The following is a 25036-nucleotide window of genomic DNA, read 5'->3' on the forward strand; positions in this document are numbered from 1 at the left end:
CACCAGGTAGTCATCGAGCACCCACGCGGTAACTGTGATACCCGCGATGCAACACACCCGATGCCTGTCCTATTTCGGGCTTCGAAGAAGGGCTAAAAGCACCCCGGCAGCATCCGAGATCCTCCCCGAGCGGCATGCACCATAGTCTGCAGCTACACAAGCGGGGAATGCTGAAGAATATGGATAGCACTCGTGCTCTGTCTCCATACTCGTAGGACCAGTAGCAAACCGAGGGCGGGCAAGTGGTGTGCCCCAAATGTGCCGCTTTTGGCTTGTTTCGCGCTTCAGGTTTTCTCCTATCACAGCCGCCGAAAACGCGATGATGCAGCAAATCATCCAGAACCTTTGAGCCCACTTAGGGGGGCTGTGCCTCTCGCCCAAGCGGGTAGATTGCAAATAGAAGCAGCAGCAGTAATCCGGCACTCGATCCCTGCAGAGTGTATAATTGGACGCAACAAGACCACCACTTCTGGTCAAGATAAGTAGGTATTAAAGCATGCAGTGTAGGATCATTGAACATATCTCTACAGAGGAGAGCTCCGTGCGTCTTCCATACAGGAGAATCCAGGTGCACACGTGAATATCTCAGGCCTGGCCTGTTAGGAGTTGCTGTTGGGTATCAAGATGTATCAGCAGGTCAGCTGGAAAGCAACCCTGGAGATTATTACTAGCTACAAGTGGCGTGTTTTTACTCGTAGAATTGCCAAGCATACAAAAGGTGTATAATCGTAGCGTCCAAGTATAGCATACTTTTAAACTACTGGCTGGTAGCAATAGCAGCGCAATATACTAACTGGGCAATCGCGAGTATAAGCAAACAGGGAGCGGTAGAGCACTCGTACCTGCCTTTACCGGCAGTCTTGAATACGCTGCTCTTATAGGCCACGAGATGGAGGAAGAATGGACAAGAGGATGGATGGCAGGATGGATGGAGGGAAGCAGTAGGCTCGGCTCTTCCTCCCCAAGTGGTGACATCAAAACGTGGCAGCCGCAATCGGTGCCTGTACCTACCTAGTCACGACACAGCGATGCCTGGATCAAATATTTTGGGTGCCCACCACGCAGCAAGGATTGCAACCTGTGCTCGAACATCCCCCGCCATGCCCTAGTGGTGGTGGCCATCGGAGACTTGTTCAGGGTTTCTCCATACTCATACATCTACGGAGCAGTATGGCATGTACTGCTAGCAACACCAGCTGCAGGCTGACGGCGGTTGTGGCTTTTTAACCGGTGCAGCGCTTTGTGCAGCATCTTGTGCAGCGGCATGTATAGCTTGTGCAGTGGCTGATGTCGTATCTGATGCAACATGACCCAGGTGTGAAACTCAGCTCCGGAATATCGCGACCTTGGGATATGCTGGCATGGCATGGCATGACTAACCATAGCCCATACGAAGCACGAAGCACGAAGCACAGAGCACATCAAGCGGGACACAAAAATCATCCCTAGGGCTTGAAGTGCTCTCACAATCCCACCGATATCTAGCGTATGAGTGGATGGTGATTTCTAATCGAGCAAAGCAGAAAGAGACAAACGCGCGGAGGGCTTGAAAGCCAACGACATGCTCCTGCACATCACCAAAACGCCAGTTTGAAGACGCGGCTCTCTCAGGCCTTTGAGCTAGGAAAGAGTGTGAAAATAACATCCATAATTCAGCTTGAAAAGCATGGCTGGCCGTATCGAAACACGGGCTAGCAAGGCGGCGATTAGTACTGCTACCTCTTCTTCGAGGCGGGCCGTGCAGGTTGTGGGAAACTTCAATATTAGCCAAGCGAGTCTGTACTTTGTAAGCACGATAATGACCATGGCTTGCCCTCAGCAGTGAATGTTCTACGTTACCTATCCGTTCATTGGTCAACCTACGGGAGGAGACCGAACAGTAGAGCGGGAAAAAAAATTCCCTCGAATGGAGAAATGGTCACTCTCCTCTTTATACTACACCATATAGTGGCCAGCAACAGAGGTTCATTCTTTTCGCAGTCCACCCAGAATTTGACCTGCGTTACGTCTCTCTCAGGCTGGACATACACGATGAATGAGTCTCTAGAAAGAAAGAAGGAAAGAAAGAGAAAAGGCGAACAGAAAAAGAGGGTAGCAAAGAGGAGAAGAGGATCGTTGTCTGAGACGGCTTTTCGACAGCCTTGCACGCGGTTGGCCATCGACTCACCCTGCAGCTGGTTATGTCGTGACTTGCCAGCCTGTTTTTAGAGCCTCAATTTGACCTCCTCCCTCTCCACCTGACACTAACACTGCTCCTTGACAACTCAGGCTTGACTTGGCTGGACAGCAAGGTAACTACTGGTCACGTCGGCGTCAGATCATCATATTTTTTTAATCTTTGCGGCCAAGTTCTTACATCCTGTGTCTCACAGTGAGCATTTTACAGATAATACCGTTGCCAAGGTTTCCTGTTGAGCAAAAGCCTTTTTAGCATAGCCCGAAGGAGGTGCACGCTCGATTCCATGTCTTATTCCTTCATGTCGGTGACGGGGACATAATGGTGTATATGGAGCAACTCCACGTTCATTTCGGTCTCGCCGCCCCAATACGCCCTTGTCTCACGACGATGCACACTCACAAGGCGAATCTGACGTGATTCGATGTGAGATGTGCCACATGTCTCGGTCAAGCTTGCCGGTCAAGGGCGCCTCATCATCGCCAGCGAAGCGCCATCTCGCCTTGCCAACAGTGGGCTGGCTAATCGGAGAGATTTGGTTGAGCCGTCAGGCCGACGTATTAGCCTGTCTCACTTCACGGCCGACGGCCTGAACGTCAATCAAATATGTACGATCAAGCAGGGAGCAACCCGGCGGTCAAGAGAAGCAAACACGGACCTCCTCCGTTGTCCACGGATGAGATGTAGCCACGGCGCTTAGAAGCTTTTGTGAAGCCACGAATCCTGACCTAGAGCGACAACGAAACAAGGGTAAAGGCGGCCCAATTTTAGGACCCAGAGTCCGTGCGGAAAGATTGAGAAGGATCAAAGAAGAGGAGGGAGGATGAGGGAGAAAAAAAGGTCAATCATGAAGAGACTGCAGACGTCTCAAGAAAGAGAATTGGCTGCAGCGGCAGTAGCCGCAGAAAGAGCGGTAGCGGTATCTGGATTGGGATGGACGGGCCTTTTGGTTGATGTCCACTTCATCAATTTAGCTATCCGGGCTCTAAACTCTCGGCCCTCCAGCCATTACCTTTAGCCCTCCTAACGGGGTCGCTATCATCCACCCCCCTCCACTCAACTCTGATCGCCGATGGCACAGCACCTATACCAACACCTGGACATGACAACCGCGAGCGAATATGACAAAACACGGCTATGGCTATATCTGGATGCTGATGCGTGGGAAGCCACGTTCGCCAAGGATTCGTCCTTCATACGTTCAGGCAGAATAAGCCACGGCTCCGCCTGGTGGTGGCTCACTACGACCAGCGAGCACCGTCTCCAGCCAACACTCCAAGATCTGGTCATCCCACGCATGCTGTCATTACCCTCTGCTCTCTCTATATATGTCACTCTCGTCTTCCCACGCAAGTCAGCAGTTGGAATCCCCGCAATTATGTCATGCATCGTGGATGTCTTCGTCCTCTCCCTGGACCCTGACCACTCCGAGGCCGTTCTTTGGACCCTCAATGCTTTTTTTTTCCAGTGCGTAATTTGCATTCTCTCTCGTACCTGTGTCCCATCTTTCTGTGTTCAGTGCCCAAGACATTTCAGAGACCCCCCCGGTCCCCACTACAGCATGCTATTCGACTTTTGTTTTTGCCCGTCCCACACCCGGACCGCAGGTCTTTTGCTCGGCCTAGGGTTTTGACTCTGCCTGCTATATCGGTGTATGCTCGTATGAGTGAGTGCTCCGTACCACGCCGCGTGCAAATGGTGTTTGGCAATCATGCCCCCAAGAAACACACGACACGCCGGCATCGAGCCCCAGCAAGGCCCCCCCTTGGTGCCTAACCTGGGCTTCTGTCTTGGTCGTTTGGTGAGCTCCGGAACTAGCCCCGGCCCAGGTAGCACGTCTCCGGCAGGGCTTTGGAGGTTGGATCTTCACAATGTTGCCGATTTACTACAAAACTGTCCCATGCTGCTGCTTTTGTGCTCCTTTCGCCCCCCCTCCTGAACCCTGAGGGCATCCCCTTGCCACTGCTCTATGCTTCACGCTCAGCTCCCAATTGATGACCCTGTCAACGGTTACGGCCTTTCCTGAAGTCGCCGTCTCCTCCGTCACCGCCGTTCGCCTCCGGTTCTTCTATCCGTAGCCCGATAACAAGATGAGCGCCGCATCCCGCAAGTCACGCATAGCTACGAGTGTGGCAAGAGTTATGTACACCAATGCAGTCTATTTCCCTAGCAGCAGAATATATCAAGGTGATTCGCCGGGAATGCTCAATTACAGCTGCATCAACCACGTGTATTATGCTTATGCCAGCGTGACGGCGGACGGCAATGTGTTTGTGAGTTTTGATCAAGTCCCGGAGACCACACATATGGCAAAGTGGCTTCTTTTCCCGTGCAATGGTTCGGAAAAGTTGAGAATATTTCACCTGCATGATGTTGCTCGGTTGCTGACTTGTGACGTGTGGCCCAGCTCGGCGATGAGTGGGCCGATGCAAGAGCGCCAGTGGATGGTGTTCAGGGTGGCTTAGGATCCTTGATGCATCTCAAGCAGAGACACCCTCACCTGCAGGTTGTCTTATCTATTGGTGGCAGCACTGCGTCAGAGGTATTTCCCATTGTTGCATCAAGCACTCTCCTCAGAGACAACTTTGCCCGGTCTGCCCTTGGCCTCGTGGAAGCATCCGGGCTGGATGGCATTGACAGTAAGTACGAACGAAAAAGAGAAAGACGAACAAAGAGGGAGAGGGAGATGAAGCACAGATATCTAGTTCACACGCACACGCGCACACACATACACTCGCCACATACAAGAGTCTTTAGCTAATTATTCGCCTGCCTGAATAGTTGCCTGGGAGTTCCCATCCCAAGCTAAACATGGCCACGACTTCCTGGCCTTGCTGGCAGCAGTGCGGATTCATATGCCCGAAGACCGCTTCATTCTAACAGCTGTCCTCCCTGCGGCGAAGGAGGTTCTTCAGCTCATCGACCTCAGCACCGCGGCCGAGTACCTTGACTACATCAACCTTGTGGCATATGATTTCTTCGGCACGTGGACGTCTAAGACTGGTCATCACGCACAGCTATATACTATGAACAAGGACGAACCCTCGGCATCGACGGGCGTGGCGTATGTCATGTCTCAAGGATTCCCCCCAAAGAGTATCCTGCTCGGGATCCCAACCTACGGACGAAGCTTCCTCAAGGCCAACGGGCCGGGCCAGGACTTTAACGGTGTTGGCGGCCAAGATGGCACATTTGAATACGGCGAACTACCACGAAAGGGATGCAAAGAGATTGTGGATAGGCGCTATATTGCGGCCCAATGTGTCGGTGGTGATGGGGGGTTTGTCACGTATGACAACCCCGAGACGGTCAAGGTTAAGGCGGAATTTTGCAAGCAAAAGGGATTAGGGGTTTGTGGAGCTCAAATTGATCCAATCTCTGTGAGACACAAATTGGTTGCTAACTATCAAAATTTTAATATTGCAGGGGCTTTTTTACTGGAACGGACCGGCTGACTCTCGAGATCAAGCACGAAGTCTGATTGCGGCTGGATTCCGCGCTCTACACACCTCGTGAGGCAGAGTGTCGGTATGACGTCTCTCTCCCTCGCTTTCTCTTTTGTTTTGTGTCTGTGTGGCACATATAGAATTCTCATTACGCATACACCTATCGACTCGCCTTACCGCTACTACTAGTGCCAGCAGATGGCATCAATGGGAGGGGTGGCTTGGCTCGCACAAGCGGTGCTGCATGACTCGGACGTCGTCGCAGGAAAGGCGTTCCGAATTTCATCTCCAGCTGTGGCTCCATAACGTGGTTACGAATATTCTTTTTGTTCTTTTTCTTCTTCTACTTTTCTTCTTTTGGGAGGAGGCAAACGGGTTGCTTTGGCAAAGCGGGAGAGGATAGGGGGGGAAAGAAAATAGAAGGAGATGCGCGGGTTCCATTGGTGCGCAACGGAAAACAAATATCTTATGATGATATCCCTTTATAGACTTCAAATAGACGGGAGCAGGCGTTGTTGCTTTTTTCTTTTTTTTTCTTCTTCTTCTTCTTTTGGTTACAGCATACAATCTCTTTCTGTTTCTGTCTCTGGCCCTCTCCACGCGCCACTTGGCAGCATCTAAGCTCAATGATACCCTCCGCTATTTAACGGGCTAGCTGGCCACGAGCCCCATCACTATTCATAGCGTCATTATCGTGGCTCTACACGTCCGAGAGGAAGGAGGATTTTTGTGGCACCAAGCAGATGGGAAAACGTCACTCAGCAGTGGTGCGTTTCAAATCCGAGGGCGCCCAACTGGGCCAACTGGGGTAAGAAAGCGTTCTGGGTCTGCAATTAGAAATTTGGAGCCTCTGCTCTCCCCTCTTTTTTTTTTTTTCGTGTGTGTGTGTGTGTGCGAGTGTGTCTCGTGGAGCTTCTTACGAGCTTGCAAACAAGACAAATAAAAACTGGGTCTACCGAGTTCTGGTTGTCGTTTTGACTGGCTCCGTTTCTTTTTGGGCCTTTTTGGCAGCTGGCCAGAGAAACGCAACCCATGGTCGGTGACGCTTTGGTTGGAATCAGATGCACACAAGCGGAGCGAGGGCCGCCGAGGTCGGGCTTTTTGGGCGACGGGACAGTATGCTGTGTTGGGAGATTTGGTGAGATACAGAGAAACTGGAAGCCAATGATGGTTTGTTTATGGAGATGTTTTTTCCGCAATGATGTGGCCTTTTTACATTGACATACTCCCAACTATAAACAGCATGAAGGCCTGCGAGCATGAGAAGCACTCGCTACAAGAAGGATTGAACTTTTTTTTTTTTTTTTTTTTTTGGTTCCAGAGGCATTGCATTAGTAACGGTAGTATTAGCATATGCGTGCTAAAAACTCGGCTGCATTTTTTTCTTCATTGTCGTTCGTAAGAGTTACAGTAGCATGTATGTATGTAGTTAGTTTAGTACACGCATGTACTGCTTACCACCTGTCACTTCGGACTAATGCCGCTTCGCCTTCGTGTTGGCTGAGCGTCATGCTTGTGGCCAGAAGCAGGTCAACTCTATTGTTATTTTTGCTTGAATCCTGCGAGCTCCGTGCATGGATAAAACGGCTTTTTGGGGCTTAGGTAGGTGATACTATTTTCAAGAAAGACTAACAGAAAAAAAAAACGAGCTCGAAAACAGCAAAGAGAAAGGACCCAGTTGGGTAGTACAGTGTACTGTACTAGTATACTAATTGTACCTGGGTTAAGCACCCGATGATACTGAGGGAAATAAAGAAGTATCTCGTATGATGGATAAGCAGTAAGCAAAGAGTAAAAACCACTGCCTCGAAACTTACTCCGAACCCTGCCCGACGTGGCTTTCTCAAGAGCCTTCTCGATAGGGTTTGTGGATTGCGAGCTCTAGGATCTTGCGCCTCCCCCCCGGTCCATATAAAAAACCATCTACCAGGTCTTTATGACATATGATGCTTGCATGCATGAGCCTCACGTGGCGATAAGAGATAGGTAGAGATCCAGAGTGCATGTCTCAGATGGAGGTATGGAAGCTGCCTGATGATATGCACCTACATAGCTGTGCGCGGACGTTAAATCGTGATGAATCATATTACAGCCCCAGCTTTTTTTTTTTTTTTTTTTTTTTTTTTTTTTGAACACAGCTGCAGCTTTGGAAGCTCTTGACGGCAGTGGCTTTTTTAATACGGAGCTGAGAACGGGGGCGTGGAAACTGAGGAGAGAGAGCTCTATTGCTATTTGCTAGTGTACAGTACGGAATACAAAAGTAGGTACCTATAACGGCCCTTGTGTGGTGACAGACGGTGACGGTGACGCATCCGGTAGCCGCTCAGCCTTAAAATCGTAGAATAAGGCAACACCTCACAGCGAAAAGGCAAAACCATAAGCCAAAAAAGAGTTCCAACCACAGGCTCAGCTGGTGCCAGGCTGACGGGGATTGGGGGTAAAAAAAAATTAAACGAGAGCCACGTACTTACCTTTTTTTTTATTTCTCCTCCATCACCATCTTTATTCCTTTCTTTTCTTCTCTCTTTTCGCTCATCCCTTTAAAGATGCGCCTCATGCGGCCTCATCCTTCCGCTATTACACGTCGTCGTTACCGTTGAGAACATAGTCACAGAGAGAGTTTACACATCACCATGTCCAGCCCAGGTAGGGAGGTGCCTGCGCGAGCAGCAGCGTCACCTCCGGCAAACAACGATACGACATACTTGGCTACGTCGCCGTCTCCTTCAATAGCTTCGCATCGGCAGCACCAGTTTCAGCCTCACAGCCAGCATCAGCAAGCGACCGCGTCCGACGCAGCAGCGTCATCAACAGCTGCCCTACAAGGACAAGATCAACAGCATCACTACGACCACGACCACGACCACGACCTCAGCCACAGCCACAACAACGGCAATGACGCACCCTCCTCGTCCGATCACATCCCCCCCTTCGAGCCCATCTTCACCCTCCTAACAAACACCACCACAAATACCACCGTCCACCCGCGCGTCCACTACCTCTTCAGCGACGACGACGCTTCCGCCGTCCTCACCGCCCCGCAGACCAACCCGTCACACCGCGCCCTCATCGTCGACCTCGCGCCGCCGGCGAACCCAAACGGCAAATGGACAGTATCCTGGGCGTCCAGCTTGACGCCGGACTTTGCCGTCACGGCATCGCAGCTATCCCTGCAGCAGCATGGCAGCGGCAGCGCCAATAACGAGGGCGACGAAGGCGAGAACAACGAGGGTGCCTCATCATCCGTGATGCTTCGCGTTGAAGGTGTAGAGCGCGAAGGTGTCCTTGTCGATACAAAGCCCACCAACACAAACCTACGCAATTCCTCGAGCAGTGGCGGCTCCAGCGGCGGCATTGTCGGGCGTGAAGACGTGGATCAGCTGACGGAGGAGTTTAGGCGCCGCATGGCCGTGCTGAAGAAAGTCGTTGACGAGGGCGAGAGAAGACGAGAGGCGCTAAACAGGCCAGATGAAGAGATAACGACACAGCCTGATGGTGATGGAAGACATGATAATAATACGACAGCTGCAGCTGCAGCCGTGGAAGATGATACCAATGCGGGAGGAAGAGAGCCGCAGTAAAGTCATGATGAGAATAAGACCCCCAAGGGAAAGGCTTTCGCTCCATTTTCTTCTCTTTTCTAGTTAAGCCATGAGATATTGCTGTTTTTGTTTATTTGGATACTACCCACCTAGCTATATCCAGCTACCATGAGATGGAAGAACCAACAAATGTCACCCAATCTTCACACTCGGCCCTCCTCCATGCCAGAACACAAAAGGCACATAGGAAAGCATTGTTTTGGCGCACGGTCACATCTACATCGCAGCCTTAGATTTGCATCTTTGCTTCTATTTAATCCGCAATCTTCTCTCTTCCATTTTCCTTATCGATATTTGGGCAATTGTTATGAATGGAATATTCTCCTCTCCTTGGATCCCGGAGCGAATTGATTACAAGATTCGATAATAATACCACTATTACATTTACTACTCGTGCACCGCGTGTCTTAATTAAATCTGCATCGAGTTAAAAATGTGAGTAAGAATGAGAATAGTTTAATTAAAATTTGATATTAAAAAAAGACTTTCTGCTGAGCGCCTCAAATGCTAAACTCCAAAATATTCTTCCCAAAACCAGCAACCAAAAAACGCATTGGTGGTTAAAAAGCAACTGTAAAGGCGTCTAAACTCAATCAATCCAACCAGCCATCTCCTGTGCTTCGAGAAACATAAGAAAACTCAGAGCTCGTTCCCGTTCAACAACTACCGGAATGTCATAGCCCTTGTGTAGTGCCCAAATCCAAAGGCGTAAACAAAAGAAATATAGGCACAAGGTCCTACCACATGTCGGTAGCTACTTTTATACAATGTCTTCAACGAAAATGGAGTCAAAACGTGTGTGCGTGTGTGCGTGTGTGCGTGTGTGCGTGCCCCTTTTATACCTCTTCTCTCACTCTCACTCGTCCTTCTTTCAGGCTCATCTCCAATATCTCATCGGATACAACGATTACTGTGGTGCAGCAGGCAAGTGAAGTCTGCCCTTTGCTATCCGACCAAACTGTCGGGCAATATCATCCTCTGAGGGCATACGAGCCACAAGACGAGCAGCTGGTACAGCAACTTCTTCGAGCAGAGATCGCTTCTTGTTGTTTGTTCCTCGGACGACGAAGATGTAAATGAGGACAATGATGACGACGATGACAATAATGGCAACTATCAAGATTAGTCTATACTCTCAAATCTCATAGGCGAATAGATAATTAACTTACCAACAATACCGAGGCAAATCCACTTCTTCTTCCTGGTGGCTCGGGCAGTTGTGACGGCCACTGCAATTTCCTCGTTACCCTTGTCGAGGTTCTCGACAATCTCCTCACCCTTCTGCTCAATCTGTACAACAGCAGCGTCTTGCTGGACGACCAGGGTATCAAGATCCTGCATAAGCTGGAACAGCTCTGTCATCTGCTGTTCAATCTTCAGCAGCTCCTGGTGTCGGTCCTGGACAGCGCTCAGTGCAGCACGAGCACGGCCCTGGCGGTCGCTTTGCATCAGAGCTTGGCTGAAAATCTGACCGTTGCCGGTGTCGTCAACCGCGGCCTGGACCTCTGCATCTGAAGCATCGGGGCGAACAATACGGTATTGACGACCCATCTGCTGCTTAACGGCGGCCTGGAACTCGGATTCGACAGTCTGGTATTTGGTGATGACGGCCTTGACCTCTCGATCGACTCGGTCCACATGGCCGCTGTTCATGGCGTTTCGACCCTCGGGCTTGGATTTGACAGTACGGACACGCTCAGCAAGAGAACGGTAAGTAGCCATGGTTTCGGTTGTCAGGGCATCCAGCTGGCGGTTGGACTGGCTGGACGAGGAGCTGTCAACATCACTGAGGACTCGGGATTGGAGCACCTTGATCTGCTCCAGGCTGCTCTCGACTTGGCGAACACTGTTGCTAATGTCACGGCACTCGTTACGGATCGCATTGGGGTCTTCGCGGGCCATTGAGCCGGCGTTCTGAGTTAGGGGAGCCATCTCGACTGCTGAGCCTGTAAGTGCACCGTTAACCTCCGCATGACGGGTGAAGCGATGCATACTATCTGTCATACCTCCAGTTGGGGCGTAACCACGGCCACCAGAGCCATAGGGGGCACTGGTATAGCCTTCATTATAGACTGGAGGGGCCTGGTTGTCATAACTACCACCCTCATAAGCGTCGCTATAGTTATTATTGCCCCGGTCGTCGTAAGGGTTTTTTGGTTGTCTAATGAGAGACCGTATGTCAGTGACTGGAATGCGGGCTTGAGAAGAAATGGATGCACAGTCCAAGTCGGATGATTGTGGTATACTAACCCGTACTGTTTTGACATTATTAGCAAGCTATTCTGAGAATCATATAACAAATGCAGTTATAAACGTGGAAGAGTGTGTTTACGGAAATGGAAATATGAAGAGGAGAAGATTGAGTAAACACCAGAGCGAACGCAGATGCTTTTCTTGTCTTTTGGGACGCTGGTGTTGAAACAGCTGCCGTAGGAGAGTCGGGGTGAAACACTTACGCTCATGGTGGGTTCGGTTAGGAGAAATCCAGGGATATCCGAGGTTGGCGAAACACTGTAAGCTGCAAAGCTTGGCTAGCAATTGACGGTTGGTTCTTGCTGTTCAAAAAAGCAACCCAAAATAAGGGAATCAAAGACAAGCAACAAAAAAAAAAAGCAATGGCCTCACTGCCTTTGGTTAAAAATTGTGTAAATGGCAGAAACAACTTTGCTGTTCAATGTTGGAGGATAATAAAATGGCCCAGGAGCAGAGGAGGCCCAAGCCCGGGTTTCCAGACAAGGGTTATAGAGGAAGGCGAGAAGGGGGCAGCTGCACAATAGCGGAGCCGCGACCAGGGAAGGAGCGGCCCTACGAGACTTGGCTTCTGGTGGCGGTACAGGTACGCGCAGTAGCGTAGCGTGTATCAGTGCGCGGCGAGTGTGGCAGCCGAAAACGTGCGTAGGGGGGGAGGCCGCAAATTAGCGAGATACGTGTACTTGGTACCGGTACAAGCACCCACGCCGTGGCGCCTGGTCTAATCAAATGGAAGGCACTGCAATAATAACCATCACGAGCGTAATTTTGCAGAGGCCGCTAAATAAGGAGATCGACGGACAGACGAAATCACAGGTAGAGCGCAATAATTGGCCGTGTAATTGCCTTGGTTCAATAGCCTGGAGCTCTTATTCGTATTGCTGGTAGTGCATAAAACGTGCTAGTAGTTCCTGTAGCCCATCGTCGCACCTCGTACATGGCGATCCTTCACGTTCGGTCGTGAAATCCCAAACGAAGGAACCTTGGGGCAAGGCTTTTTTCGCTTTTGCTTTCCGAGTGTCAGATGGTGTCGACAACCAACGGCCCTGATTGGATCAGCGTCTTCAGCATAGCACCAGGCTAGTGGAACAACGGCCGGTGGCGCACATTGATTTGCCCTGGTCTAAAGGCCGGGGTGGCATCGGGGTCCCTGCTAGGATGTGGATGAGTCGCAGAGATTGCACTACGGGGTATCAGCTGTAGCGCCTAGAAACGGGGACCAACAGCTCCGTAACACGTCCAAACGTGGTGTTTGCTCTCTTCTTTTTATTTTTCCTTGGTTTGGATTGCGGCGCCTGTTTTGAACTAGGCCGCTGGAAGACGGCCTTGCCTGGCGATCAAACAAAATAGCCGTCACATACGGAATGCAGAAGCCGAGCAGAGAAGCAGCTATTGGGGGCCCAGACGCGAGCTGACTGGAGCTGACAATGGCGCCGCAGCTCACCGTGCGCCACTACACACGTAGCAGCATTTCGTAATGGTGTCCGTCTGCGGTCAGCATTTGTACTGGCTTCTAAAAAAAGACCGCCTAAGAATATATATGCTTGTAGTACTAGCTTGTTGGGCAACCATCTCCAGCACCGCCTCCATCGACCTCAGTGGATTCGCGCAGATGCCCAACGACGGATCTGGATAAACATCGACAGCTGCGTGGCCCTTTAGATTAGCCGAGAATGTAGATGCAGGGAAACATCTCCAAAGAGAAGAGGATCTCAATATATGCGGGATAACCTGCCATGAGCGATCCCAATTTTTAAACAACCATGAACCGCCATGAACCACCATGGATGCTGGAGGAACTAGCAGGCTTAAGTAGCGCCAAGCATCACCAATCCTAGCAGCATCAGCTCGACCATATAGCGTTGACAAAGCAATTTCAAAATTAGAAATCTATAATTAATGCTTTGGATAATACTATCGTCGTCTGTATCTGGTGATTCATGCTACGTAGTGAAGTCCCTAATCACTAGTCCTTAGCTGATAATGACATTTCCGATTCCATCTCTTGAGAATACCATCTTTTTCACACAACTGCATAAGCAGAAACATAGCTGACGCTCGATTCATTGGGCCGCGTAACTTCACTACTACGGTCATACTTCACAACTCTGAAGCGACTCTTTTTCTCATCATCGACCTCCTTGGCATAGAGCTCGAGGGCAGCCATGGCAATTCCAATTGGGTGTCTCCCGCACACTGTATTTCCGGTATGTCTGAGATTATCGACAAAGACATCATGACTGCCGCTCTTGACGGCATCCATAGCCGCTTCATCGACCAGCTGAATCGATTCATAGATAGGTGGTCCTGATGGTTTTGTATTATATGGTTGGAGATGCTTCAGATTTCCAATGTCTCCATCAGCGGTGTAAATCGTATAGTCAAAATCCCATCCCCAGTGACAAAAATCTGAGCTAATGACGAAGGCATTTTCTTCATCCTTGAGATAGGATAGAAGCACTCGCCCAAGATTCTTTTCATCCGTTCGGTTAGTACTTCCGACAATAATGGGGACCACTTGAGGGAAATCTTCTGGCGTTTTAAAGGTCTGTTCACATCGTTTGTAGAGCAATGGCAAATGCATTTCCAGAGAATGCTCTGCCTCATCATTGGCACGAGGTGCATCGCTCATGGCTCCTGCTTCTTTCACTCGCTCGATGGTGTCCCTATCCACAGTAAAATCTCCGAAAGGAGTGGCATATGTTGAAAATGTCGTAACAGCGCAGCCTACGAGGTGGTAAGTATGAGACGGACCCAGGATAAACACTCGTTTTGCTTTGCTGAGATCAAGGCAGCTGTAAGCCCACCCAGCATTTGGTCCTGAATATCTATATCCTGCGTGCCTTTATACATTTATCAGAGAGAGGCTAGTTTTGGATCTACTCAAAGTCACTCACGGCGCAATGATTATTCGAGCTCCTGGTATAGGCAGTGCAGAGTCGTCGACAGTCTCAGGAACATTGGCAAAAAAGCCGCCGATTTGTCGTGCCAAGTCATTTACTTTGTTGGTATACCATGAACCTGCTTTTCCAGCTGGTCTTGTGTCCGTATTCGTATCTGTTTCAATTTCCATTTTCTTGATATTCGGAGATTTCTTGTGGTCTTTTAATATGCTGTTGGTTCGTCTGAGCTATGGAAGGCAGTGTAGGTCATGGTTGATCCCCGCCTTTGCGATGCGGGGTCGCAGCAATAGTGGGCAGGAGAGCCACTTCGTAATACCTACTCCGACAGCTTACCTGGCCATCCTTGTGCCTTGAAAGTTAAGTTTTAAAAGCATGGATATGAATTCCCTGGTTAAACACGGGCTCCTGCAGCTGGCTTTAGAGACAAAGCTAAATTTGTCCTACAGCGGGATGCTGAGACACTCTTCATATCAAACTATTTGAAACGTATGCAACCCCCAATGCGCCCTACAAAGTAACATCAAGCATTTGTCGAATACAAATATGCAATGCTGCAGGCTTAATTGATTAAAGTACTACTAACCCTGCCTGCCTGCCTGCCTGCCTGCCTGTCTACACATCCTCTGCAGGATTCTTTTCTTGCAGAAACATTCCACTGATATTATCTAATAATGCATCACCAATTAATCCTCTCAATAATCTACCCAAGCACCAGGCATCACCGCCTCTTTTTTATTCTCGATTGTCCTCCAAAACTGGCACGCCATAAACTCAAACTCCGGGGCCCATTTCAATTTCCAGTCGTTAGGGCTCGGCCCAATCTCCAGATCTATTATTCGAAACGGTATCCAATATTGCTCACCGCACATGTCAGTTTGGGTTGTACGATTCACCTTTGGTAGCGGTTCTCCTTTCCTCATGTGGTGCCGCAACATGGTCCGTGAATGTTGGATTGCGTCGGCATCAAAAGCACCTTTTGTGTTGTTCTCAATGTCATGGAGAACTAGCAACTCCTGTTTCCCATATTCCAGTAAATCAACTCCAGCTGATTCCAATAGAACAAGCCATTGTTGAATACAGCCATTAAAGAATTCGTCCCACTGATTGAAGGGCGTGTCGGGGCAGAGATAGCAAAGCGCTCCCCCAATAACTGACGAGAGTGGAGTGCCTCTCCAAGCTGTCACCTCATAAGCGTCCCACGGCACAATCGTTTCCACGCAGGTGAGATCGTCAAGAGTAGCAACATGGGCAGTCTTAATCACAAGCTGTCCCCAATCTTCGCCATATGTTCTCATCCACACGTATGGCTTCATACAGTTGTTTAATCTCTCCGGATATCGACATCCCAGTGCCAAAGCTGCGGAGTGTACAAGGGAGACCTTCTCGCGGCTTGATTGGGCAACGCTGTTTCTGGTGATATCCCTGTCTTCCGAGAGAAGGCCCTTTAGAGTTCGGCAATCAATAACATTAAATGCCCCAAGTCGGACAGCTTCAAGTCGATCTTTCAATGGGCGTAGATAATATTTAGGCATGAACAGGTTGCGGAAATGATGTAAGAGCTTGTCGTCAGGTGCAAACGCTCTTATAAAATCCAAGAGTCTTTCAGCAGGCAGAGAGTCGGGCTCCTGGAGATATGAAGCAAATAGTTCGGCTATCATTTGAAGATTCTTCTCTGGAGGGGCATTGTGTATGGAAAACATTTTTGACGCTATAGAGTCGATGGGCGACCTTTTATTCCACTATCAGCCATATACGAGAAACCAGTAGGAGAAACTTACGTATTTCCCGAAGTATAATCCAGTAATGACACGAGGCCAAGTTGAAGCAATAGTTGGCATATTTCGTACTGCTGATTAGTTGCTGCATACTAAAAACAGTAAGTTTCCAGCCATATCATGGAAGATGGGTCATACAAACATGTAAGAGCGATCTCCCGTCGGTGGTACGGTCGAATGGCGACGCGTCTCTGTTGCTGAACATTTGCCGGACGCCAATTAGATCCCCACAGCTGATCTTTCTGATCAGTTCAGAGTCATCTGGGATTATGTTGTACACGCGATAACTATATGTCCAGCCTGCAATTGCGGGTGCTGATATAAATTCATATACTGATGTCGATATCCAGCTTGGCAGCTGCAGCTGAGCTTTCCAACCGCCGGTCCCATTGGTGTAAGTTAGGGCGAATCGCGCATATTGGGATATATCAAATGTCAATAGATTCGTCGTTTTTCTAGACCTTTCCATCGTCCTCCTGTTTCTGGGGAAGAATTCATCGACGTCATTCTGGAACTGAGGCATTTTCTTATCTTGTAGTAGCAGTGGGAGAGACTGTCGAGATGGTCTAACGAGCGTATGACGTTGCGGCTGGACCCGTGCTGCGGGAACTTGAGAGCTTAGTTTTCGAAGCATTGCCCTAGTACTTTAACGTCAGAATGCCGTATATTTAGACTAAATGAATGGTCTCGTTCATATAAAAGTCTTCAACTCACATCTGGTATGCTTGTATTGCCAACTGCAAGAAAGTCATGCACCGAGACATACTCTGTTCAAGCCTCTCCACCACCGATTTATTGAGCATAATCTTGACAGTAGCATATTTGCGCCTTATGCTCTTCTTTGCCTGCAACTGCGCTCGCATATCCGCTACTAATATACCCAATGAATCATGTGCCTTCTTTGACAAGTCAAGGCAATTTTTGAACGATGCGGAGACGTCATCCTCATTGAAGTGGCCCTCAATCTCTGCGAAAACTGGTCCAAGAGCCTTTAGGTGCTCTACGAGCCCTGAAATCCCGTCTGGGACACCTCGAAATTCCTGCCAAAGCTGGTGAGTCTGGTAAATGAGTGTTGCCACACGTGGCACCGTATTTATCACATCGAGGTTGGTGTTCATGTCTCTCTGCTCTGGAGACTCAAAGTAGACAAAGGTAGCGCGGGACGTGCGTAGAAGGAACGTGATGACTGCACAGGATATCGACCATAATCAGAAGAAAAGAACGCATAGCAAATAAACGCTTTGAAAAATGGCTTGCAGTCCTAGGAAATCATCGTGCACAGCAGAAGAGAGCACCGCCTCTTTCAAAGGAGAGGCAGCAACATATTGTACTCTACCAACGTAGGCGAAAAGGCTGTGATGCGAGCGGCCTCTTGCATGGGGGCTAGAAAGAGGTGGGCGACAGGCAGACAGAAGCAGAAACGATCAAACGGCATTGGTTAATAGGCATGCTGCTGCATGGGTTGTTATGCTGTTGGGCCATGTCCCTGGTTTTATATGGAGTACAAAAAGGAAACTGGGCGGCTCAGGTCATGTCCTATTCGCTCTTTGGGCGGAATGGGGTGCTGGGGTCGCAAGAATGGGCCGGCAGGGATACATGTAGATTTGAGAACTGGCATCCATCAATCAGCAATAGCTTGTTGGATAAGGCTATCGAATGAAAATACACACAACTAGGAATAAGAACGGTAGCTTTTTGAAGAAGAAGAAAGGGGGTTCTTATATATGTAATGATAGTGTGTGTATATATTTGATTCATTATATCAAATAGTATATCGTAAGCGGCAGCAATAGAAATAGTAGCAGTGTAGAAACAGCAGCAGCAGTGAAAAAAAAGGCAGCGCTAACAGAAGCAGTAGAAAACTATATATTCAAGTAAGATATCTCATATGACAATGATTATCCCGTGTGTAAAGGCAGAGCTGTGTGCTGGCAGCAATAAAATTTCTTTATTTTCAGTTCCCGCTTTGGGCGTATATAATAGCAGGTCTCCCCCTCTCTTGCTACACATTTTCCGTAATGTTACGTACTGGATTTCTATCTCATTTGTGATTGGATTTGTAAATAAAGGCAGCCTCATTTGAATTTTCCAAGGCGCAGCCTCGCGCCAACGCTACTACTGAAAGCCGGCGAGATACCTATTCTACGTGGCATGTCTCATATAAGTGGTGTTTCATACATGTAATATCCCATCCTCCGCGACCACGAGAGAGCATCCCGAGAATAGTTCTGTCTGAAAAGATGCAATTTGAGAAACTGCATAGGTTAGTAGAGTGTGAAGTTTGAAATAATGTTATAATAGAAGCTAGAATAGCATGCTATTCGCCAGCTTATGTCTTGGGCCTCTGTCTTGGACTAATAGTTGGTTCAAGTGCCAATTTCAGGTGGTGTAACACAAACATGTGTTGATCGGCATTAGGGTCCTTGAGCTATTTTTTCTTACGATATTACTCTCGCTTCCTCGGGTAGGCACGGCGAGATGGGGCAATCACGAGCGCCAGGACTGTGCTGTATGATTCGGACCGTGCTTCAATTATGGAGGATCCTGCCCGTTATGCGGGTACTGTATGACGGCCTACCCTGTGATACCCTCCGATATGCCCGTCTTAGTCGTAGGATCACATGCAACGGTACACGAGTAGGTAATAGTAGTTATTTGCTTAGTAGCCATGTACGTAAGCGAAATAAAGGCTATAGAACTGTCTTAGCCGTTTACTGATAATGCTCAATCTTATCGGGATAATGAAGCCTTTGTAAACCAGACAGTGTGATAGATAGTACATATCCAGACCAGCAACTACCTACCTAGTAGTTAGACATAGTGACTGCATCTCAATAGATAGTAAAGCCACGTCTTGCTATAGAGCAGTATTCGATCCAGATCGTCTCCGTCGAGGCTTAGCGGCCTGTTGACGTAGCATTTTGCCACCAGCCAGCTTGATGATGTCTTTGCGGGTGGCCGTTGTGGGTGGCCCTTTGGAGGATTGGCCACTAACAAGCGTGAAAAGCACATACCAAGCTGCAGTGTGAGTGCCGCCATCTACACAGTATGCAATGCTACGAGATCGCAGCATGCATGGAACACTTGATAGTGCCGTATATTTGTCTTTGTGCCTACAGTAGCTGCATAAGTTGAAACTTGTATAATCATCTGGAATTAGACTTTTGTTGGGCAAAGGCTACGAGAATTTCAACACATGTGCTATTGAATACCTGCATGTGCTAAAAGTGCATGTCTTTGTCTACTACTCTTGTTTTAGAGCATTGCTGGCAGCGCTCAAAGACAGAGTTCAAGGGCAGAGTTCAAGGGCAGAGCTCAAAGGCAGCGTGTAAAAAGCTGCATATAAAAGCGGCGTCTGAAGCAGCAAAGTTGCGGTCGCCAAACTCTGCTCAGTCATCAATCATCCCGCTCAGGAACAGGATCCGGGCAATGGCGCCACGCTGACGGCTTAGACAGTATGAGTCCTACGTCGGCGGATATACTGTGCTCCAACCTAATGTAACGCTTCGTACATACGAGTAACCTTAGCCAAGGTTGCTGGTATTTTAATAGGCCACACGCAGCGATAGCGCGCTGAACTAATATCTCGCCTCCCTTCGACTCGGCCAAGTCAATTGACCTCCCCAGTGGCGACGATGCCGTCCTTGCCTCTGTTTGCCCTGCCATCATTATTAACCATCGCCGAAGCGTCGCATCCACGTGTTCGCTCGAGAGATTGATTAAAGCCAGGAGCTGATTCAAGCCCTAATCATCCTGCACGGGCCTTGAGAGTCTCGGATAGCATTCCAATCGTTTCGTGTCAAGGCGTCAATTTAGACTCTGCCACATCGAATTAGCGGCTTTCAGCGCTATTACTACAGCATTACAGCATTACAGCAGACGCTATTAACGGTGACCCCACCCGCGACCAACAACATTTTGATCTCGGAACTTGCATCAATTGAAATTACAAAAGTACCTACGACGTATCGCAAATTTTCTCTCCCTCCGCCAACTTTTCTATCACACATCTCTGTGCCCTCTTTACAACCTCATACCTCGACCATCTGAAGCCGATTCTTCACCCGACCAGGCGCGCCGGTTTGGTGCTGCATTCCTGTTCGCCATGCCAAGCACCTCCAGCATGGCGTGGTCCAAGAGCACTCGCATCAAAATCATGATCGCCATCGACACGGCCTTCTTCCTGCTCGAGTTGATATGTGGTTTCCTGGCGCATTCGCTGGCGCTGACGGCCGATGCTTTCCACATGGTATGTTGCGCGATCCCCTTTCACGTAGCCTGGATCCCAAGACGTCGATCCCTGGAGAGCAATCACGTCATGCTAACCGTTTACAGCTGAACGATATTATCTCTCTGGTCATCGGTCTGTGGGCAGTGATAGCGTCGCAAAAGGCTACAACCGACGAATTTACCTTTGGCGTAAGTTCTATACATGTTCCATGCAAACCAAACGTGAATAAATGCAGCTGACACCCCTTGCCTGCAGTGGGTACGAGCCGAGATCCTGGGTGCCTTCTTCAACGCCGTCTTCTTAATCGCGCTTTGCGTATCCATCATTCTCGAAGCCTTGACTCGCTTTGTCGAGCCGCCTGAAATCAATAATCCCAAGCTTATTCTTATTGTTGGCTGTGCCGGCCTGTTCTCCAACTTGCTGGGCTTTGTGGTCTTGGGAGGCCACGGACATGACCACGGCCATGACCATGATCACGACCACGAACATGATCATGACGAACACGACCACGAACACGACCACGACCATGAGCATGAACACAACCATACCCATGGAAGCAGCTGTGATATCGAACATGGACGACACCCTGGTGGTGATTTCGCTGATGAAGATGGAGCCGTTGGTGACATCCTCCCAGAGGTGATTGTCCAAAGAGCCGCCATGACAGGACGCCGAGCTAGCACCGACAGCCCCGAGACGGCTAGACGTATTCACTTTGGCGACGATTCTACAAACCGGGACGAATCCAACGGAGCCAGTCGAATGTCTGTCCAGTCCAGGGGACGAGAACACCAGCGCCGACCGAGCAGAGGTCATTCTCGATTCACTAGTATTGAAGATATGAGCATTCACCCCGCCAGCTTCCGCCAGGAAATTATCGCTGCTAGTAGAGCTGCATCGTCCAATGTCCATGCCGAAGATGGTGATGAGTCTCCCTTTGCAGACTCAGAGACTGAGGCCAATGAGGAATCAGCACTCCTCCAGGATGGAAAGGCATCTAATCTTTCCTACTCTACTGGTTCGGCCTCCAAGAAGCAGAGAACACGACGAGATTCTAGCGTGCACCATGGCCACAACCATACTCTCCCGAGAAAAGCTGGCGCTAAAGTCAGTGGCCATAACCATGCTGACATGGGCATGAATGCCATGATGCTTCATGTGATTGGTGATGCGCTGGGAAATGTCGGTGTTATTATAACGGCGCTCGTCATCTGGCTCACCGACTGGCCCGGCAAACTCTATGCTGATCCGGCAGTCTCACTCGTCATTACAGCCATCATTCTTAAGACCTCGATTCCCCTGACTCTTGCCACTTCACGTGTCTTGCTCCAAGCCACTCCCGAAAATATCCGTATCCCGGAAATCCGCCAGGATATTGAAAAGCTTCCTGGAGTCGTCAGCTGCCATCATATTCACGTCTGGCAGCTTTCTGATACAAAAATCGTCGCCAGCATGCATCTCCAAGTCTCCTTCCCAATCAACACACACAGCGGAGAGAAGTACATGCAGCTAGCGAGGCGCGCCAGGAAATGTCTCCATGGTTATGGTATACACAGCGCCACTATCCAGCCCGAGTTTTGTCTTGATATTAAGCATCAACACGACGGCGAGGCACCGGTATTCCCACATGATGGGGCATCTGATGAACAAATTCGACCATGCCTCCTTGAATGCGTTGATAACTGCCAAGCACAAGGGTGCTGTATGGTCGATATCTCGTCAGCTAGCTCGACTCGAAGAGCTAGCGAATCTTCACGCAGCGAGGGCTCTCAGCATCATCACCAGCATTAAACATTAAACACTGCTCGTTCTCTCGACCTGTTTCCGTAGGATGACTGGGTTGGACAATAAGTAAAACCAGCCAACAGCGAGCTTGCTATGCAACTCTCACCAGCGCATTTCTGACTTTCCAGTATGAAGCTTGTGCTTGATCTAACCCAGCTTACTACCTGTTTTCCCATTTACCAGTATTTTAATAGTTATCATTTGGCTTTACGGTTTTATGGATGACTGGCGTTGTTGTGCTTTGGGCGATGAAAAGAACCCGAAACTTGGCTAGATTTTTTTTTATTTTTTCTTTTCTACACAGCATGTATTAATTTTCTTTTTCCTTTGTTCTCCTTCTCTGTGCTAGAGAAGCGAGTTTAGCTATTTAGAGCGTGGTACATCGTCCTGTGGAGGCGATAACGCGACCAAGAGGAGGACGTGAGCATCGCTTCTTCGCGGAAGAGCTGAGTTGATTTGTACTGAAGAATCTTATTAGAGGGGAGATAGTGAAAATGATGATTAAAAATGGGTGCGTTCGATGAGTGCTTTTATTACAGCAGGACAGCGGCGTTGGTTGATAATACAAGGGAAAACTACGAGATTTGATGACTTTCATTACATGAATTGGTAACGTGAATGCTGTGATCCATCATCCTGTTTCGGAATTGGCATAACCGCTGTAGTATATGAATCGTATTGAACGTTAAATACTCGTGATATTTCAGTTGTTTGAGGAGAGTAGCTTCGTATAGAGTAAAGGGCCATCCACTAGACAATTGCAAGAATTGAAGCAACATCACGAAATGCCCTGTGGATGATGTCCAACAAAATGACATATTTCCATCCTTTTGGTACGAAGGTCTTTAGCCTTATGATGATAGCTTTTCGTACAAGTCTTATTACCCATCCATTTGGATAATTAGATCTACTTCTCTCACAACTTTCATAAAACAAACACACGATAGAATAGCTCCTGCTGGTAGCAATATGTTGATCTATCCACTTCGTAATAATACACGGATGTACAAGCTTCTAGATAATTCTATAATTAGGTGCAGACACCCTAGATATTGTTCATTTTCGGCTGTATAAGCGAGAGTGACAATTTTGACCAGGCCCTTCTTCGTCTATAACACGAAGCAAAGCGAAGAGCCCTTAAACGAAGCGAAGTTGAAGAAAAAAAGAAGTTGATTGTTAGGCTATAATATCCCAAAATAGCAGAGCTTATTCTACATAAACGAGGCACTATTACGGACTCTGAATATAGCTGACGGTGGTCGTATAAGCATACGTGAGCGATTCATGTCCCATTCTAGCGGTGTCTACAGTACGGTATTCTCGGCTTATTGAGCTACATCCAAGTGGACTCTTTGAATACGCAATCTTGAACCCCTTTTCACAATGCTGAGGTGATCAGAGAGCAACCTCTCACAAAGTACTACTACTAGTGATCTCCCCGTGTGTGCTTACAGCATTCAATATGCAGAGGACAGCTCACATCATTCATCTCGGGATATATATGGAGACAGGTACCACAAGTAGCATCATCAGCTCCTCACCGACGTGGTGGCGAGAGATGTGTTGTACAGCCAAGAGGTGAGAAAGCGTTAGTGCCAGCAGTCAGAATACAAGTCATCAGGGACTGTGATCCATGGAAAGCCGGTGAGGCTGGACCCGGCTTCTCCGCCTGCATGTCCCATTGGTCCCGAATCTCACGATATCATGAGCTGAGAGGGTGAAAGAGGCCCTTACAGACACTCCTTGCGCAGCCTTAGACCAGGAGTCCTAGGAATACATACGCATCTAGTCCACAATGGAGGAGATCCAACGTGGCTTCGATTGTCTGGCATAGCTATCGTGGCAATATGGAGCACGGTTACGTACGAATACTCCGTGCTCCCTACTAGTTTAAAGGTTAGCAACGGCACGAGTAATACGGAATAATAATAGCAGCGATATGAAAGCAGACAGGCATATCTATTGGAGCAGATGCTATCGACGCAGCCCTAGAGCTCAGGGAGCTGGACCGTGAGTCTGCACGTGCCATCCGCAAGTCAAGAATAGCCATCAAAAACGTCAAACCTGCCGGACAAAGCGAGATTGGCTCCTGGATCAGCGGGATTCTAGACAAGTCACAGTCACAGAGGGATCCTCGTGCATCGGGTGTTCAGGTACAGGTAGGGCCTCGTCAACGAACGACGTTGGTTCAGGTCTTCCGCTTCAGTCGTAACCCTTCCCTTTCAGGCGGGACGGCCCCCGTGTCTCTGCTTGACCAGGGTTGAGATGAGGTGCCACGGCATGGTGTCTCCTGGGAGCAACTGCTGGGGGCTTCCCTGTCTGCCCATTGATTTGGAGGCTTGAGAGTGGACAGACGGCAATCCAGTATGTAGGGAAGCAGTTGGAAGACGAATCACGAGATATAAAAGGCAATTATTCAAAGTTATGCTTGTGCTCAGCCAGTACCATTTTCGGTGGACTCTCTCCCTTTAGCATGTATCACGGTGATTAATCGTAGCCGGGGTTCCCAAGGCAGCTGGTGCCACGGCAACTCGTAACAGTGCTAGCACTTCCATGGGTCATGGCATTATGCATTGAAACTAGTAGCAGTAGTACTACTACCACTACTGTACCAGCGCACACACAATTTTGCAGTGCTTGGCGTGATCAAGCGGTGTTATTCAACAAGGCCGAAAACGCTCGAGCTTATTCAATGTATCCATCAGCTCCGTATCGTTCGTAATCGAGATTTCAATGGCAAGGGGCAAGTCAGGAGAAAGGCTTCGGAGAAACGGGGCGTCTCGTGTCGTTAATCGCATTCGGGGCAGCTGCTCAAAGCGGGAACAGGCGAGCTGGGAGTCGAGCTCTTTGATTGCACAGTAATTTGAT

The 25036-nt window shown here is 48.9% G+C and overlaps 7 protein-coding genes across 7 annotated transcripts; 4 read left to right on the plus strand and 3 right to left on the minus strand.

The window, feature by feature from the left end:
* Positions 1 to 4038: 4038 nt before the first annotated feature.
* GGI43DRAFT_203770 (glycoside hydrolase superfamily) lies at positions 4039 to 5870 on the plus strand. Its single transcript, XM_083200100.1, has 4 exons — positions 4039 to 4449; positions 4584 to 4815; positions 4958 to 5526; positions 5603 to 5870. Exons 1-4 carry the CDS (start codon positions 4267 to 4269, stop codon positions 5690 to 5692), a joined length of 1074 nt encoding a protein of 357 aa, XP_083057091.1. The 5' UTR covers positions 4039 to 4266; the 3' UTR covers positions 5693 to 5870.
* Positions 5871 to 6911: 1041 nt separating this feature from the next.
* GGI43DRAFT_414588 (uncharacterized protein) lies at positions 6912 to 7461 on the plus strand. The gene has a single exon (XM_083207053.1). The coding sequence runs from the start codon at positions 6976 to 6978 to the stop codon at positions 7222 to 7224; it is 249 nt and encodes an 82-aa protein (XP_083057092.1). The 5' UTR covers positions 6912 to 6975; the 3' UTR covers positions 7225 to 7461.
* A 260-nt stretch (positions 7462 to 7721) lies between these two features.
* Positions 7722 to 9675, plus strand: GGI43DRAFT_414589 (uncharacterized protein). Its single transcript, XM_083207054.1, has one exon. The coding sequence runs from the start codon at positions 8256 to 8258 to the stop codon at positions 9201 to 9203; it is 948 nt and encodes a 315-aa protein (XP_083057093.1). The 5' UTR covers positions 7722 to 8255; the 3' UTR covers positions 9204 to 9675.
* Positions 9676 to 11984, minus strand: GGI43DRAFT_414591 (t-SNARE). The gene is made up of 4 exons (XM_083207055.1): positions 11475 to 11984; positions 11231 to 11385; positions 10394 to 11170; positions 9676 to 10337 (listed from the first exon to the last, which is right to left on the minus strand). Exons 1-4 carry the CDS (start codon positions 11489 to 11491, stop codon positions 10132 to 10134), a joined length of 1155 nt encoding a protein of 384 aa, XP_083057094.1. The 5' UTR covers positions 11492 to 11984; the 3' UTR covers positions 9676 to 10131.
* A 1301-nt stretch (positions 11985 to 13285) lies between these two features.
* On the minus strand, positions 13286 to 14828 carry GGI43DRAFT_204166 (MEMO1 family). The gene is made up of 2 exons (XM_083200103.1): positions 14372 to 14828; positions 13286 to 14317 (listed from the first exon to the last, which is right to left on the minus strand). The coding sequence occupies exons 1-2, from the start codon at positions 14545 to 14547 to the stop codon at positions 13498 to 13500; spliced, it is 996 nt and encodes a 331-aa protein (XP_083057095.1). The 5' UTR covers positions 14548 to 14828; the 3' UTR covers positions 13286 to 13497.
* Position 14829: 1 nt separating this feature from the next.
* Positions 14830 to 17457, minus strand: GGI43DRAFT_204179 (uncharacterized protein). Its single transcript, XM_083200104.1, has 4 exons — positions 16867 to 17457; positions 16295 to 16790; positions 16156 to 16244; positions 14830 to 16105 (listed from the first exon to the last, which is right to left on the minus strand). The coding sequence occupies exons 1-4, from the start codon at positions 17268 to 17270 to the stop codon at positions 15070 to 15072; spliced, it is 2025 nt and encodes a 674-aa protein (XP_083057096.1). The 5' UTR covers positions 17271 to 17457; the 3' UTR covers positions 14830 to 15069.
* Positions 17458 to 19550: 2093 nt separating this feature from the next.
* Positions 19551 to 22751, plus strand: GGI43DRAFT_414597 (cation efflux protein). Its single transcript, XM_083207056.1, has 3 exons — positions 19551 to 20401; positions 20488 to 20571; positions 20639 to 22751. Exons 1-3 carry the CDS (start codon positions 20258 to 20260, stop codon positions 22172 to 22174), a joined length of 1764 nt encoding a protein of 587 aa, XP_083057097.1. The 5' UTR covers positions 19551 to 20257; the 3' UTR covers positions 22175 to 22751.
* Positions 22752 to 25036: the final 2285 nt, after the last annotated feature.

Source organism: Trichoderma evansii, assembly GCF_050947405.1.
Source record: "Trichoderma evansii strain SZMC 28006 chromosome Unknown GGI43scaffold_23, whole genome shotgun sequence".
In the NCBI taxonomy this organism is placed as follows: Eukaryota; Fungi; Ascomycota; class Sordariomycetes; order Hypocreales; family Hypocreaceae; genus Trichoderma; species Trichoderma evansii.

Coding starts and splice junctions, on each gene's coding strand:
- GGI43DRAFT_414597 (XM_083207056.1), top strand. CDS start 20,258: ATGCCAAGCACCTCCAGCATGGCGTGGTCCAAGAGCACTCGCATCAAA. Junction 20,402..20,487: donor CGGCCGATGCTTTCCACATG/GTATGTTGCGCG, acceptor AACCGTTTACAG/CTGAACGATATTATCTCTCT. Junction 20,572..20,638: donor CCGACGAATTTACCTTTGGC/GTAAGTTCTATA, acceptor CCTTGCCTGCAG/TGGGTACGAGCCGAGATCCT.
- GGI43DRAFT_203770 (XM_083200100.1), top strand. CDS start 4,267: ATGAGCGCCGCATCCCGCAAGTCACGCATAGCTACGAGTGTGGCAAGA. Junction 4,450..4,583: donor CGGCGGACGGCAATGTGTTT/GTGAGTTTTGAT, acceptor CGTGTGGCCCAG/CTCGGCGATGAGTGGGCCGA. Junction 5,527..5,602: donor GCAAGCAAAAGGGATTAGGG/GTTTGTGGAGCT, acceptor TTAATATTGCAG/GGGCTTTTTTACTGGAACGG.
- GGI43DRAFT_204166 (XM_083200103.1), bottom strand. CDS start 14,547: ATGGAAATTGAAACAGATACGAATACGGACACAAGACCAGCTGGAAAA. Junction 14,318..14,371: donor GCTCGAATAATCATTGCGCC/GTGAGTGACTTT, acceptor AAATGTATAAAG/GCACGCAGGATATAGATATT.
- GGI43DRAFT_414591 (XM_083207055.1), bottom strand. Junction 11,171..11,230: donor TGGTTACGCCCCAACTGGAG/GTATGACAGATA, acceptor GTGCACTTACAG/GCTCAGCAGTCGAGATGGCT. Junction 10,338..10,393: donor GATTTGCCTCGGTATTGTTG/GTAAGTTAATTA, acceptor TAATCTTGATAG/TTGCCATTATTGTCATCGTC.
- GGI43DRAFT_414589 (XM_083207054.1), top strand. CDS start 8,256: ATGTCCAGCCCAGGTAGGGAGGTGCCTGCGCGAGCAGCAGCGTCACCT.
- GGI43DRAFT_414588 (XM_083207053.1), top strand. CDS start 6,976: ATGCGTGCTAAAAACTCGGCTGCATTTTTTTCTTCATTGTCGTTCGTA.
- GGI43DRAFT_204179 (XM_083200104.1), bottom strand. CDS start 17,270: ATGAACACCAACCTCGATGTGATAAATACGGTGCCACGTGTGGCAACA. Junction 16,245..16,294: donor ACGGGAGATCGCTCTTACAT/GTTTGTATGACC, acceptor TACTGTTTTTAG/TATGCAGCAACTAATCAGCA. Junction 16,106..16,155: donor GATTATACTTCGGGAAATAC/GTAAGTTTCTCC, acceptor GTGGAATAAAAG/GTCGCCCATCGACTCTATAG.